This window comes from Neoarius graeffei, chromosome 3 (genome assembly GCF_027579695.1).
Source record: "Neoarius graeffei isolate fNeoGra1 chromosome 3, fNeoGra1.pri, whole genome shotgun sequence".
NCBI lineage: Eukaryota > Metazoa > Chordata > Actinopteri > Siluriformes > Ariidae > Neoarius > Neoarius graeffei.
In genome coordinates, this window is record NC_083571.1 from 3,354,228 (window position 1) to 3,370,953 (window position 16,726).

General features: G+C 43.4%; 1 protein-coding gene across 1 annotated transcript in view; it reads left to right on the forward strand.

Moving 5' to 3' along the window:
• Positions 1-16,726, forward strand: part of LOC132882484 (zinc finger protein 850-like) — a 122,916-nt gene that overhangs the window by 94,159 nt on the left and 12,031 nt on the right. Inside the window, exon 16 of the mRNA XM_060915600.1 lies at positions 16,582-16,667. Within this exon, the coding sequence (XP_060771583.1) occupies positions 16,582-16,667 (86 nt within the window). The remainder of the gene's footprint in view (positions 1-16,581; positions 16,668-16,726) is intronic.

Sequence of the window (16,726 nt, forward strand, 5' to 3'; positions counted from 1 at the left end):
GTATCAGGTATTTATCCTCTCATGGATGAAAAGCAATCCTAAGGTGTCGTTGAGTCATCCTGTTGGTGTGGGTCACTGGGGGCTGGGTGTGAACGGCCTTGAGAGTCGTTGGGGTGATCAATGGGTTGTTGGTTCTCTCTGTCCTCCTGTGGATCACTGGAAACAGCTGGGTTTTGGTGTGCATTCAGTTGTCTGGGAAGTGTGCCAAGGACTGCATTGTAGGTGGCTGATACAGTAAATGATGTCTTAGGCCACATCCACACGACAACGGCAACGTGATGTTATTTAAAAAAAATATCGCCTCCAAATGGGCAACGATCAGTAGAAATCAGGTCCATATGGCAACGCAACGCTTGCTGAAAACGATGCAATACACATGCCACACCTCTAGGGGCGCTGTAAGACGGTCCCTTCGGACACACCAGAACAACCCATACGAAAAAGAACAGTAAAGAACTTATGAGTTTACCACTGTCTTAGTAGTAAATCCTTATAAATATAAATAAATATATATGCCATGTATGATTTACTCCTGAAAGTGGCCCATTTTGCATTTTCCTCATGCAAATTTTTTATGAAAATCTAGTATGTATGAAGTGAACATTGTGCATGGTTTTTACAGATAATGTGTATGATGAATTACACTGTCTTTGTATGCTTCATGTAATGTTTGTAGTTTTAAATTATATTTTACAGTTTAAAATGTACATGCCTTTTATATGTAAATCCAACACAAACATGTGGATTTACATATAAAAGGCATATACATTTTAAACTGTAAAATATAATTTAAAACTACAAACATTACATGAAGCATACAAAGACGGTGTAATTCATCATACACATTATCTGTAAAAACCATGCACAATGTTCACTTCATACATACTAGATTTTCATAAAAAATTTGTATGAGGAAAATGCAAAATGGGCCACTTTCAGGAGTAAATCATACATGGCATATATATTTATTTATAAATCATTATAAGGATTTATCCTTATATTTATAAGGATTTACTACTAAGACAGTGGTAAACTCTTATAAGTTCTTTACTGTTCTTTTTCGTATGGGAATAGAAGTAAGGACGCATGCGCATAAACTATTATGCGCGAGACTTCATATTAGCCACAAAGTCAGGAAAATCTGTTCGTAAAATTACATTATAATGACCAAATACAATGAAAAGTATTTTTCCAGTCTCACCTGTGAAAGGTAATCCCATGTGATCTCATTTGGACGGTAAACCTGTTGGTACAGTAAAACGCAGCTAATCTTTATTCTCCGCTTTGACCTTTCCAATATGGCGGCGAGGATGACGTATGATTCTACGCGGAAGGCGGCGTCTTTAATGGTCCGGAATAAATTGAATACTACACGTTGATGGATTAATTTGCTGTTTCTCACCTGTGAAAGGTAATCCCATGTGATCTCCTTTGGACGGTAAACCTGTTGGTACAGTTAAACGCAGCTAATCTTTATTCTCCGCTTTGACCTTTCCAAAATGGCGACGAGGATGACGTACGCGGAAGGCGGCGTCTTTAATTGTCCGGAATAAATTGAATGATACACGTTGATGGATTAATTTGCTTTTCTACGCCCTTTTTTGAGGAATGTATTGTAGGACTTAAACCATCATCTGAAGAGGTGAGATCGCTCCTTTTTTCCCCTTATTTTTGCTGGCGGGATTGACTCTGCCCTAAGGGCTATTCTCTCTCTCTCACTTTGCACCAGGCATTACACAATAAATATTCACAGTGAAAATATTTTGTAAGCGCGTTTCATGAACCAAGTTATAGGATTTCTTGACAACTCGCATCGCATCGCAATGAGATCATTGGCACTACTGGTGTTAAGAATCAGACCATTTTATAAATGAATATTTTGCTGTAGAGCTGCAGTGTTTGTACAATTGCATGTTTTTGCTTCACTATTACTGTCACTATTCTGCTTCTTGCCTTACTACTGTGAACTAACACTGAACATAATAATAATAATAATAATAATAATAATATCCAAGCTCGTGTTTCACTCTCACTAGTGCTCTGTAAGGCTTTTTCCTGGTGATATTCGTTACACTTCTACCTGGCGTGAAGCACTCACAGTCATGTGGTTGTGACGTCATCGTAAACAAATCCGTTTTACTCATCCAGACGACTTCACAACGGCAACGTTGCCAGATCTTTCCACTCTGGAACCCGTTCTCAAAAAGATTGCGTTTTGGGCACCCAAAACGCCGGTGCCGTGTGGACGCCAGGCCTAAACGATAAGCAATTGTATCGGAGTCACCTGAATCCGCTGCCGTGTGGACAGGGCCTTAGACCCCCACCTCTGTTCAGTGATGGTCGTTCCAGGTTGACAAAAATGGCTTCTTTAACTCCTCGCTCATACCAACGATCCTCTCTGGCTAAAATGCGTACGTTGCAATCCTGAAATGAGTGTCCTTTGTTGTTAAGATGAAGGTAGACAGCAGAGTCCTGGCCTGAGGAACTGGCTCTCCTGTGTTGAGCCATGCGCCTGTGAAGCAGTTGTTTTGTTTCTCCAATATACGAGTCCGTGCATTCCTCACTGCACTGAATTGCATACACTATTGCTGCTTTTCCACTACCAACGCGGCTGAGTCAGGCTGAGCCATGCGGTGCTGAGTTGAGCTGAGTCGAGCTGAGTGGGGCTGTTGGAGTTGCATTTTGACTACAACGTGCTGAACCGTGCTGGCTGGAAGTGGGTGGACACATTGGGTGGAGTTAGCGAAAGTGGGTGGACGTCACGTGATGTCGTTAGGCGGCGCAAACAGTGACATCAGTGACCTTTCAAGCGGTAGTCTCATGACCCGGATAGTAAACAATAAACATGGAGGACATGGAGTCGTTAGTGTTGCTGGTCTTGGTGCTGTGGCTTGTTGTCACCGACAACGCCAACAGATACTGGCAAGAGCGTATAGATGAGGCGAGGCGCATAAGGCTTCAGAAATTCTCGTAATTAGGGCCCGAGCCCTATGGGCGAAGGCCCTATTGTTCTTGTAAGAGTTCACTATTATTAGGGCCCGAGCCCTATGGGCGAAGGCCCTATTGTTCTTGTAAGAGTTCACTATTATTAGGGCCCGAGCCCTATGGGCGAAGGCCCTATTGTTCTTGTAAGAGTTCACTATTATTATTCTTCTTCTTCCGTCTTCTTCTTCTTCTTCTTCTTCTTCTTCCGTCTTCTTCTTCTTCTTTATTTTTCTCCGCTGTTGGGCCATTTTCGGGGCGCTTGCCTTGGGCGAAAACGCACGAAATTTGGCACCAGTTCCGAGAATCGCCACCGCTACTCAGAACCAAAAGCCCAAACTTGGCCGGGGCTCAGGGCCTCTATAGCGCCCCCTAAGTCGTTGTGATTTTGGCCTCCCGCATTAAGGTGCCTGGTTGCCATGTAGTTTGTAGTAGTGGCATGCCATTTGGTACGCATATGTATCTCACTAAGCCGGACAAAAATGTAATGCCAATGCATTAGCCACGCCCAACAGGAAGTGAGGTAATTTCACTTTTGTGCGAAATGCATGGCCACGAAGACGGCGCAACTCCTCCTAGACCGTTCATAGGACTGTCACCAAAATTGATACACATCATCTACAGACATGGCTGACAAAAGTTACTAAATACGTTTCACGTTGGATAAACCGTTCAGAAGTTATACGTCAATCAATTTTCGATGCAAAATTTTACATGCTTAAAAATTCATAACAAATCTTCTAATTGCTCAAAACTGCTCATACTTCACACGCACATCACTCATTGGGCTTCTGACATGTTACCCAATTTCTGTGATATTTCGCCACTGGGGGCGCTATTTTTGGGCAAAAAATCCAATCTTTCCTCAAATTTGGTCAAACTTCACGGCCACCCTCTTACTACCTCCCATGTCATGTATACCACATTTTGGGAATTTTCGTCCATGGGGGGCGCTGTTTTTGGCCGACGCAATTGCTCTATAACGGGTTTTTGGTAAATAATTCCATAATGCTTTTCCTTCACACCACTACCTTGTGATAGTGCGTTGCTGTTGTAGACACTTATTTTTCCAACTCATAATCGCTCATGTACAGCATAGCGCCACCTACTGACATGGGAAAAAACAAAAAATTTATTCTTCAAAAATCTATATCTCATCTTCTATTTACGCAATTGTCATCAAACTTCATACGCAAACTCTTCATAGCTCACCTGACATGTACGCCAAATTTTGTGCACTTTCGCCCCTGGGGGTGCTGGTTATGGCAGAAATGATATTGCAGCTTCTGATTTGTCAAACTTGGCAAGCAAACTCTTTACAAGACCCTTATTGGGGCGCTTGCCATGGTCGACAACGCACGAAATTTGGCTCCTTTTTCTTAGACTGCCACCGCTACTGAGAACCAGAAGCCCAGATCCAGGCGGGCCTCAGGGCCTCTATAGCGCCCCCTAACTCGTTGTGATTTTGGCCTCCCGCATTAAGGTGCCTGGTTGCCATATAGTTTGTAGTAGTGGCATGCCATTTGGTACGCATATGTATCTCACTAAGCCGGACAAAAATGTAATGCCAATGCATTAGCCACGCCCAACAGGAAGTGAGGTAATTTCACTTTTGTGCGAAATGCATGGCCACGAAGACGGCGCAACTCCTCCTAGACCGTTCATAGGAATGTCACCAAAATTGATACACATCATCTACAGACATGGCTGACAAAAGTTACTAAATACGTTTCACGTAGGATAAACCGTGCAGAAGTTATACGTCAATCAATTTTCACTTCAAAATTTTACATGCTAAAAAATTCATAACAAATCTTCTAATTGCTCAAAACTGCTCATACTTCACACGCAAATCAGTCACTGGGCTTCTGACATGTTACCCAATTTCTGTGATATTTCGCCACTGGGGGCGCTATTTTTGGGCAAAAAATCCAATCTTTCCTCTTTTCCTTCACACCACTACCTTGTGATAGTACGTTGCTGTTGTAGACACTTATTTTTCCAACTCATAATCGCTCATGTACAGTATAGCGCCACCTACTGACATGGGAAAAACCAAAAAATTTATTCTTCAAAAATCTATATCTCATCTTCAATTTACTCAATTGTCATCAAACTTCATACGCAAACTCTTCATAGCTCACCTGACATGTACGCCAAATTTTGTGCACTTTCGCCCCTGGGGGTGCTGGTTATGGCAAAAATGATATTGCAGCTTCTGATTTGTCAAACTTGGCAAGCAAACTCTTTACAAGACCCTTATTGGGGCGCTTGCCATGGTCGACAACGCACGAGATTTGGCTCCTTTTTCTTAGACTGCCACCGCTACTGAGAACCAGAAGCCCAGATCCAGGCGGGCCTCAGGGCCTCTATAGCGCCCCCTAACGTGTTGTGATTTTTGCCTCTCGCATTAAGGTGCCTGCTTGGCATATAGTTTCTAGTTATTATAATTATTATTAGGGCCCGAGCACCGTCCAGTGCAAGACCCTATTGTTTTTGAAGGATTATTAGGGCCCGAGCCCTATGGGCGAAGGCCCTATTGTTCTTGTAAGAGTTCACTATTATTATTCTTCCGTCTTCTTCTTCTTCTTTATTTTTCTCCGCTGTTGGGCCATTTTCGGGGCGCTTGCCATGGGCGAAAACGCACGAAATTTGGCACCAGTTCCGAGAATTGCCACCGCTACTCAGAATCAGAAGCCCAAACTTGGCCGGGGCTCAGGGCCTCTATAGCGCCCCCTAAGTCATTGTGATTTTGGCCTCCCGCATTAAGGTGCCTGGGTGCCATGCAGTTTGTAGTAGTGGGATGCCATTTGGTACACATATGTATCTCACTAAGCCGGACAAAAATGTAATGCCAATGCATTAGCCACGCCCAACAGGAAGTGAGGTAATTTCACTTTTGTGCGCAATGCATGGCCACGAAGACGGCGCAACTCCTCCTAGACCGTTCATAGGAATGTCAACAAAATTGATACACATCATCTACAGACATGGCTGACAAAAGTTACTAAATACATTTCACGTAGGATAAACCGTTCAGAAGTTAAACGTCAATCAATTGTCGATGCAGAATTTTACATGCTTAAAAATTCAGAACAAATCTTCTGATTGCTCAAAACGGCTCATACTTCACAAGCAAATCACTCATTGGGCTTCTGACATGTTACCCAATTTCTGTGATATTTCGCCACTGGGGGCGCTATTTTTGGGCAAAAAATACAATCTTTCCTCAAATTTGGTCAAACTTCACGGCCACCCTCTTACTACCTCCCATGTCATGTATACCACATTTTGGGAATTTTCGTCCATGGGGGGCGCTGTTTTTGGCCGACGATATTGCTCCAAAACGGGTTTTTGGTAAATAATTCCATAACGCTTTTCCTTCACACCACTACCTTGTGATAGTACGTTGCTGTTGTAGACACTTATTTTTCCAACTCATAATCGCTCATGTACAGCATAGCGCCACCTACTGACATGGGAAAAACCAAAAAATTTATTCTTCAAAAATCTATATCTCATCTTCTATTTACTCAATTGTCATCAAACTTCATACGCATACTCTTCATAGCTCCCCTGACATATACGCCAAATTTTGTGCACTTTCGCCACTGGGGGCGCTATTTTTGGGCAAAAAATCCAATCTTTCCTCAAATTTGGTCAAACTTCACGGCCACCCTCTTACTACCTCCCATGTCATGTTTACCACATTTTGGGAATTTTCGTCCATGGGGGGCGCTGTTTTTGGCCGACGCAATTGCTCCAAAACGGGTTTTTGGTAAATAATTCCATAATGCTTTTCCTTCACACCACTACCTTGTGATAGTACGTTGCTGTTGTAGACACTTATTTTTCCAACTCATAATCGCTCATGTACAGCATAGCGCCACCTACTGACATGGGAAAAACCAATAAATTTATTCTTCAAAAATCTATATCTCATCTTCTATTTACTCAATTGTCATCAAACTTCATACGCAAACTCTTCATAGCTCACCTGACATATACGCCAGATTTTGTGCACTTTCGCCCCTGGGGGTGCTGGTTATGGCAAAAATGATATTGCAGCTTCTGATTTGTCAAACTTGGCAAGCAAACTCTTTACAAGACCCTTATTGGGGCGCTTGCCATGGTCGACAACGCACGAAATTTGGCTCCTTTTTCTTAGACTGCCACCGCTACTGAGAACCAGAAGCCCAGATCCAGGCGGGCCTCAGGGCCTCTATAGCGCCCCCCGAGCACCGTACAGTGCGAGACCCTATTGTTGCCATGTGTCCAATTCTGTGCTTTGTAGCCATTGTGGGAGTAATGTCTCTTGCCGAAGAAGCTGTGGAAGGTCTTTCGCGGGGACGCATGCCCCCGCCCCCCTTGGCCGCTGGCGCGAGGGCCCGTCGAGGCCGCTTGCGGCTTTAATTATTATTATTATTAGGCCCCGAGCACCGTTCAGTGCGGGACCCTATTGTTTCCATGTGTCCAATTCTGTGCTTTGTCGCCATTGTGGGAGTAATGTCTCTTGCCGAGGAAGCTGTGGAAGGTATTTCGCGGGGACGCATGCCCCTGCCCCCCTTGGCCGCTGGTGCGAGGGCCCGTCGAGGCCGCTTGCGGCTTTAATTATTCTTCCGTCTTCTTCTTCTTTATTTTTCTCCGCTGTTGGGCCATTTTCGGGGCACTTGCCATGGGCGAAAACGCACGAAATTTGGCACCAGTTCCGAGAATTGCCACCGCTACTCAGAACCAAAAGCCCAAACTTGGCCGGGGCTCAGGGCCTCTATAGCGCCCCCTAAGTCGTTGTGATTTTGGTCTCCCGCATTAAGGTGCCTGGTTGCCATGTAGTTTGTAGTAGTGGCATGCCATTTGGTACGCATATGTATCGCGCTAAGCCGGACAAAAATGTAATGCCAATGCATTAGCCACGCCCAACAGGAAGTGAGGTAATTTCACTTTTGTGCGAAATGCATGGCCACGAAGACGGCGCAACTCCTCCTAGACCGTTCATAGGAATGTCACCAAAATTGATAAACAACATCTACAGACATGGCTGACAAAAGTTACTAAATACGTTTCACGTACCATTAACCGTTCAGAAGTTATACGTCAATCAATTTTCGATGCAAAATTTTACATGCTTAAAAATTCATAACAAATCTTCTTATTGCTCAAAACTGCTCATACTTCACACGCAAATCACTCATTGGGCTTCTGACATGTTACCCAATTTCTGTGATATTTCGCCACTGGGGGCGCTATTTTTGGGCAAAAATTCCAATCTTTCCTCAAATTTGGTCAAACTTCACGGCCACCCTCTTCCTACCGCCCATGTCATGTATACCACATTTTGGGAATTTTCGTCCATGGGGGGCGCTGTTTTTGGCCGACGCAATTGCTCCAAAACGGGTTTTTGGTAAATAATTCCATAATGCTTTTCCTTCACACCACTACCTTGTGATAGTGCGTTGCTGTTGTCGACACTTATTTTTCCAACTCATAATCGCTCATGTACAGCATAGCGCCACCTACTGACATGGGAAAAACCAAAAAATTTATTCTTCAAAATTCTATATCTCATCTTCTATTTACTCAATTGTCATCAAACTTCATACACAAACTCTTCATAGCTCACCTGACATGTACGCCAAATTTTGTGCACTTTCGCCCCTGGGGGTGCTGGTTATGGCGGAAATGATATTGCAGCTTCTGATTTGTCAAACTTGGCAAGCAAACTCTTTACAAGACCCTTATTGGGGCGCTTGCCATGGTCGACAACGCACGAAAATTGGCTCCGTTTTCTTAGACTGCCACCGCTACTGAGAACCAGAAGCCCAGATCCAGGCGGGCCTCAGGGCCTCTATAGCGCCCCCTAACTCGTTGTGATTTTGGCCTCCCGCATTAAGGTGCCTGGTTGCCATGTAGTTTGTAGTAGTGGCATGCCATTTGGTACGCATATGTATCTCACTAAGCCGGACAAAAATGTAATGCCAATGCATTAGCCACGCCCAACAGGAAGTGAGGTAATTTCACTTTTGTGCGAAATGCATGGCCACGAAGACGGCGCAACTCCTCCTAGACCGTTCATAGGAATGTCACCAAAATTGATACACATCATCTACTGACATGGCTGACAAAAGTTTCTAAATATGTTTCACGTCGGATAAACCGTTCAGAAGTTATACGTCAATCAATTTTCGATGCAAAATTTTCCATGCTTAAAAATTCATAACAAATCTTCTGATAGCTCAAAACTGCTCATACTTCACACGCAAATCACTCATTGGGCTTCTGACATGTTACCCAATTTCTGTGATATTTCGCCACTGGGGGCGCTATTTTTGGGCAAAACATCCAATCTTTCCTCAAATTTGGTCAAACTTCACGGCCACCCTCTTACTACCTCCCATGCCATGTATACCACATTTTGGGAATTTTTGTCCATGGGGGGCGCTGTTTTTGGCCGACGCAATTGCTCCAAAACGGGTTTTTGGTTAATAATTCCATTATGCTTTTCCTTCACACCACTTCCTTGTGATAGTACGCTGCTGTTGTAGACACTTATTTTTCCAACTCATAATCGCTCATGTACAGCATAGCGCCACCTACTGACATGGGAAAAACCAAAAAATTTATTCTTCAAAAATCTATATCTCATCTTCTAATTACTCAATTGTCATCAAACTTCATACGCTAACTCTTCATAGCTCACCTGACATATACGCCAAATTTTGTGCACTTTCGCCCCTGGGGGTGCTGGTTATGGCAAACCCTATTGTTGCCATGTGTCCAATTCTGTGCTTTGTCGCCATTGTGGGAGTAATGTCTCTTGCCGAAGAAGCTGTGGAAGGTATTTCGCGGGGACGCATGCCCCCGCCCCCCTTGGCCGCTGGCGCGAGGGCCCGTCGAGGCCGCTTGCGGCTTTAATTATTCTTCCGTCTTCTTCTTCTTCTTCTTCTTCTTCTTCTTTATTTTTCTCCGCTGTTGGGCCATTTTCGGGGCGCTTGCCATGGGCGAAAACGCACGAAATTTGGCACCACTTCCGAGAATTGCCACCGCTACTCAGAACCAAGAGCCCAAACTTGGCCGGGGCTCAGGGCCTCTATAGCGCCCCCTAAGTCGTTGTGATTTTGGCCTCCCGCATTACGGTGCCTGGTTGCCATATAGTTTGTAGTACTGGCATGCCATTTGGTACCCATATGTATCTCACTAAGCCGGACAAAAATGTAATGCCACTGCATTAGCCACGCCCAACAGGAAGTGAGGTAATTTCACTTTTGTGCGAAATGCATGGCCACGAATACGGCGCAACTCCTCCTAGACCGTTCATAGGAATGTCACCAAAATTGATACACATAATCTACAGACATGGCTGACAAAAGTTACTAAATACGTTTCACGTAGGATAAACCGTTCAGAAGTTATACGTCAATCAATTTTCACTTCAAAATTTTACATGCTAAAAAATTCATAACAAATCTTCTAATTGCTCAAAACTGCTCATACTTCACACGCTAATCACTCATTGGGCTTCTGACATGTTACCCAATTTCTGTGATATTTCGCCACTGGGGGCGCTATTTTTGGGCAAAAAATCCAATCTTTCCTCAAATTTGGTCAAACTTCACGGCCACCCTCTTACTACCTCCCATGTCATGTATACCACGTTTTGGGTATTTTCGTCCATGGGGGGCGCTGTTTTTGGCCGACGCAATTGCTCCAAAACGGGTTTTTGGTAAATAATTCCATAATGCTTTTCCTTCACACCACTACCTTGTGATAGTACGTTGCTGTTGTAGACACTTACTTTTCCAACTGATAATTGCTCATGTACAGCTTAGCGCCACCTACTGACATGGGAAAAACCAAAAAATTTATTCTTCAAAAATCTATATCTCATCTTCTATTTACTCAATTGTCATCAAACTTCATACGCAAACTCTTCATAGCTCACCTGACATGTACGCCAAATTTTGTGCACTTTCGCCCCTGGGGGTGCTGGTTATGGCAAAAATGATATTGCAGCTTCTGATTTGTCAAACTTGGCAAGCAAACTCTTTACAAGACCCTTATTGGGGCGCTTGCCATGGTCGACAACGCACGAAATTTGGCTCCTTTTTCTTAGACTGCCACCGCTACTGAGAACCAGAAGCCCAGATCCAGGCGGCCCTCAGGGCCTCTATAGCGCCCCCTAAGTCGTTGTGATTTTGGCCTCCCGCATTACGGTGCCTGGTTGCCATGTAGTTTGTAGTAGTGGCATGCCATTTTGTAGGCATATGTATCTCACTAAGCTGGACAAAAATGTAATGCCAATGCATTAGCCACGCCCAACAGGAAGTGAGGTAATTTCACTTTTGTGCGAAATGCATGGCCACGAAAACGGCGCAACTCCTCCTAGGCCGTTCATAGGAATGTCACCAAAATTGATAGACTTCATCTACAGACATGGCTGACAAAAGTTACTGAATTCGTTTCACGTAGGATGAACCGTTCAGAAGTTATACGTCAATCAATTTTCAATGCAAAATTTTACGTTCTTAAAAATTCATAACAAATCTTCTAATTGCTCAAAACTGCTCATACTTCACAGGCAAATCACTCATTGGGCTTCTGACATGTTACCCAATTTCTGTGATATTTCGCCACTGGGGGCACTATTTTTGGGCAAAAAATCCAGTCTTTCCTCAAATTTGGTCAAACTTCACGGCCACCCTCTTACTACCTCCCATGTCATGTATACCACATTTTGGGAATTTTCGTCCTTGGGGGGCGCTGTTTTTGGCCGACGCAATTGCTCCAAAACGGGTTTTTGGTAAATAATTCCATAATGCTTTTCCTTCACACCACTACCTTGTGTTAGTACGTTGCTGTTGTAGACACTTATTTTTCCAACTCATAATCGCTCATGTACAGCATAGCGCCACCTACTGACATGGGAAAAACCAAAAAATTTATTCTTCAAAAATCACTATCTCATCTTCTATTTACTCAATCTTGATCAAACTTGATACGCACACTCTTAACAGGTCACCTGACATATGTGCCAAATTTTGTGAACTTTTGCCACTAGGGGCGCTGTTTTCAGGCAACAATTTATATCTCGGCTTCTGATTGGTCAAACTTGATCAAACTTGACACAACAACTCTTCATAGGTCTCTTGACATGTATACCAAATTTGGTGAACTTTCACCACTGGGGGCGCTCATTGCGCTGTAGCAGTTGCAGGGCAGGTGTTTACAATCATGAGGCACCAGGAGTATGTTGTTTTGGTTGCCTTAAACACACATAACTTGTGGGGAATGGGTAGGCAGTCGGGAGCAAGTGTTGTAGCGTTACATACAGACTAATAGATGTCTAACAGAAGACAATCCTATGTAGCTCTAGCTTGGTGACTTATGAGGTAAATACATTAATTTGGTTGGGAAGCCATGGCATAAAATGTTCTGTCCATGACAACATCTCAGCGCACCGTGTACTCTGTGTCCATTTCTGTGCTTTGTCGCCATTGTGGGAGTAATGTCTCTTGCCGAAGAAGCTGTGGAAGGTCTTTCGCGGGGACGCATGCCCCCGCCCCCCTTGGCCGCTGGCGCGAGGGCCCGTCGAGGCCGCTTGCGGCTTTAATTTGTAATTCTTCTTCTTCCGGGTTTACGGTGTTTACAGATGGTGGTTCCCAGCGTGCTCGCGGGGCGTGTGTGGGCATGTGAGGACACTCCTCCTCACCAATCAGTGCACAGGGGAGTGTCTCCTCACACCCCTAGCCCCACTCGGCTCGGTTTGGCTCGCTTCAGCCCCACTCCAAAACCGTGCGAGTTTTGGGTGCTGAGTAGGGCTGAAGCGAGCTGAGTCGTGCTGTTCTGAGGTAGTCGAAACGCGAGCCGTGTTGGGCTGAAGTGAGCCGAAGTGAGCTGAAAAAGGGTAGTGGAAAAGGGCCATATGTTGTCCGGTTTGTGTCTGGCTATTCTGTCCTTAGGGTGGACCAGTTTCTGCTTCAGGGTGTTGCTGTGTCTGAAATGTACCGGAATGTTGTGTTTATAGAAGATCCTCCTGAGTTTCTCAGATAGACCAGAAATGTAGGGAATTACAATGTTCTTGCGGTTGTTCCTGTTATCCTCCTTGTCCGTTATGTTCCTTTTTCTGCTCTTGAAGAAAGCCCAGTTGGGATACCCACAGTTCTGAAGTGATTTCTTGATGTGATTCTGCTCCTTCTCTTTTCCCTCTACCATTGTAGGAATGTCTGGCACACTTCCCAGACAACTGAATGCGCACCAAAACCCAGCTGTTTTCAGTGACTCACAGGAGGACAGAGAGAACCAACAATCCATTGATCACCCCAACGACTCTCTAGGCCATTCACACCCAGCCCCCAGTGACCCACACCAACAGGATGACTCAACGACACCTTAGGATTGCTTTTCATCCATGAGGGGATAAATACCTGATACTCCCTATTAGTCAGACAGAACTGAAGAAGCCTTTCGGATGAGAGGTGAAACGTCTTCAAGAATCTTCAAGCAAGTCCAGTTGCTCTCTTTTACCACCCACAGTCTTGGAGGTTATCAAGTTTATCGAGTAAGAGCAGCCAGAACGTAGTGCTCATCAGTGTAGTGTCTCTTTGGAACATTTCAGGCATTTTGACAAATCGAAGTGGTAAGATCCTCATGGGGTGGGATGTCTGAAATTACAAGAAGACCATTTACACCAATGGACACCACAAGTTGTACAACATGTCTTCTAACAAATAAAATATCAAAATATCTTGAAAAATCAGGTAAAACTCTATTCGGGTCAGCCACAGTCAGATGTACCTACTTGTTTGAGATCATGTAACACTATGTAACAGCCTTCTATTTATGTTTATTAAACTATTTCATATGTTGTAATGGTAGACTATCATTGCCAATGTATGACGTTTCAAAGCCAGATCATAATTTACCACCACTGAATCCATGTTTCAGTTTTTTTTTATCAGACAAACTCTTCATATTGCACATTTTCACCATGTAACGCATGTTCATTTGATTTAATACCCCAGAATGCATCATTGCTGCTTAAACTTGGCAATAATTTGTCAAACACTAACTGTTTTAGTAAATCAGCAGATTTTTGAGGAACAAATTGACAGCTGAATCACGGAATTCCGATAAAGATGAAATCTTTCACAATAGTTTTGTCAATGGGGGGGTGCTGAACCTAATTTGTTTTCTTTGTCACTGCAAAGTTGAAAATGGCCTGAGAAATCTTATTTAATGCATTTTAATAAACACTTGAAATTAAATACAGACATTTTATGTAGTATGTGATATGATTTGATACAAAAACCTTGTTGCTGGGGGCATATGTTTGCAAAATTCACATGCCAAAAATTTTGCGTGTCATTTCCGTTGTTTTCTGTAGTGTCCGTAACGGTCTTGCTGTAACAGAATGCTGCAGAATTTTTTACCATTTTTGGTGATTATGACATGCATTGGTCCTGTTGGCCTCATGTAGGGCTCTAGTTACATATTCATACGTCTTTAGTTGTTATATTAATAGATATATTTGCAATATGTAGTGTCCGTAATGGGTGTCGTGTCCGTAACGCCAAATTGATATTTTGGTAAAGCCAGTTAATTGAGACTTCTTGACAAATTTAAATGAAACCTTCATGTGAGAATGACGCAAATTAATCATATTCTTCTCTCAAAGTTGTAATTGATTGAATTAAGACCCCACAGGCCAACTATTTGAACATTAAATTATTATAATCAAGATGTTACCAAGACATATTTTGACCATTCAAGATACAGCCCTGGCTTGTTAATAACATATTTTTTTACATAATGTGCTTTTTAACACTTTTGTTTTTGAGACGGCTATTCATGTACAGTTGAACCTCGTTTGAGTGGCCTCCCCTATTGCCGGCCAAAAGTGGCCTTATAAATGAGGTGGCTGTTCACGAGAGGTCCAAATGCATCCGTGAGACAGCCAAATGTGGCCTTTCATAAGAGGTGGCTGCTCACATAAGTGACCTCTCTAGAGAGGTATTACAATTACTAGTATTTTCCAAAAGCGTGTTTAAGTATGTATAACATGTGGTGTTGATCCTGTGTTGATATTGATATACTAGTATTACCCGGTAGGTTTCGCCCTGCTGCATGATGCAATGTTCGAGTAGTCACCCTTGTTTTTTAATAATTCGTTAAGGTGTAATGTGTAGTAGATGCAGTGTGTCATGACTAATTGTACTAAAAACATTTCTCTGAAACACGTCCCATGTTGTGACTTTGGGAATAACCCAAGACACATTGTGTAGTGTCCGTAACATTATGTGTAACATTGTTCAACAAGTATATAAGCTATGTAATCTTTGATGGAAAGGACAACCAACTGTCAATTAATTAAGGAACTAGTATAATAAGCCGATACTACGCATAAAATGTTTTGTGAGCCCAATAATTGGAGCTTTAATAAAGTGTTGTGAAATTTTGTGTTTCTTTGTCTAATATTGGGGTCCCTGATAACGTGTCACATAACTAGAAGACCCAGCAAATATATGTAACTATACTCAATTGTAACATTCGACAGGGCACTTTATGGCATAACAGTTCGTTGCCCCATCAATATTTGCTTTTGAGGTGTTTTAAGTGGATCTGTCCCGTTATATATTTTAATGTAGTGTCCGTAACGTCAACAACCTAGCAGAATGGGGCATGTATAAAATGAGGTATATTTTCAAAACGGAAAGAGAATGCTACATGAAATTTTAGGTATGGGACCCCAATATGTTCAAGCCCATAATATCACAGTTTTGACCATTTTGGGTAACCTTGGGTTTTTTGTTATTTTGGAACCTTTAAGGTCCATCTGATCTTGGCTGACCCGTATTACTTGTATCCATCTCATCTCATCTCATTATCTCTAGCCGCTTTATCCTTCTACAGGGTCGCAGGCAAGCTGGAGCCTATCCCAGCTGACTACGGGCGAAAGGCGGGGTTCACCCTGGACAAGTCGCCAGGTCATCACAGGGCTGACACATAGACACAGACAACCATTCACACTCACATTCACACCTACGCTCAATTTAGAGTCACCAGTTAACCTAACCTGCATGTCTTTGGACTGTGGGGGAAACCGGAGCACCCGGAGGAAACCCACGCGGACACGGGGAGAACATACAAACTCCACACAGAAAGGCCCTCGCCGGCCCCGGGGCTTGAACCCAGGACCTTCTTGCTGTGAGGCGACAGCGCTAACCTACTTGTATCCATTTTCCAAGTAATTTTTTTTTATCATTGTACAGAATGTTAGCGCTTCACATCACTTAGGAACGAGAGGGAACGTTTTTTGAGTAATAGATTGATTATGGTCTGAGTGTTGTGTTATGCTGTGCTGCTGTCAGTTTTTTTTTTTCCCCCAACATGATCCCTGCCTGAGATCCCCTTAAGTGGAAGCTGTTCCACAAGTTATGTGCATCTCATCAACTGGATCTGATGCAATGCTTGATCTCCAAAGTACTAATCTTTATTCAGGATCAGCTCAACAGAGTGTGTCTTTGGTGTTGCCAGCAGCAAACTTTCTGGATTGTATGAGGTGTATCATTTTATAATCTGCACTTGTGTTTCCAGAATTGTAACCCTTTAGACCTCTTATAATGGAATCACCACCAGAGGACTACCTGGGCTCGCTGAGAAAATCTCCACACACTCCTGCTCGCTCACTGGTAATGTGTGTGTGTGTGTTTAAATGATTTCATGTTCTGACTCCCCCAGTAAATCTGAA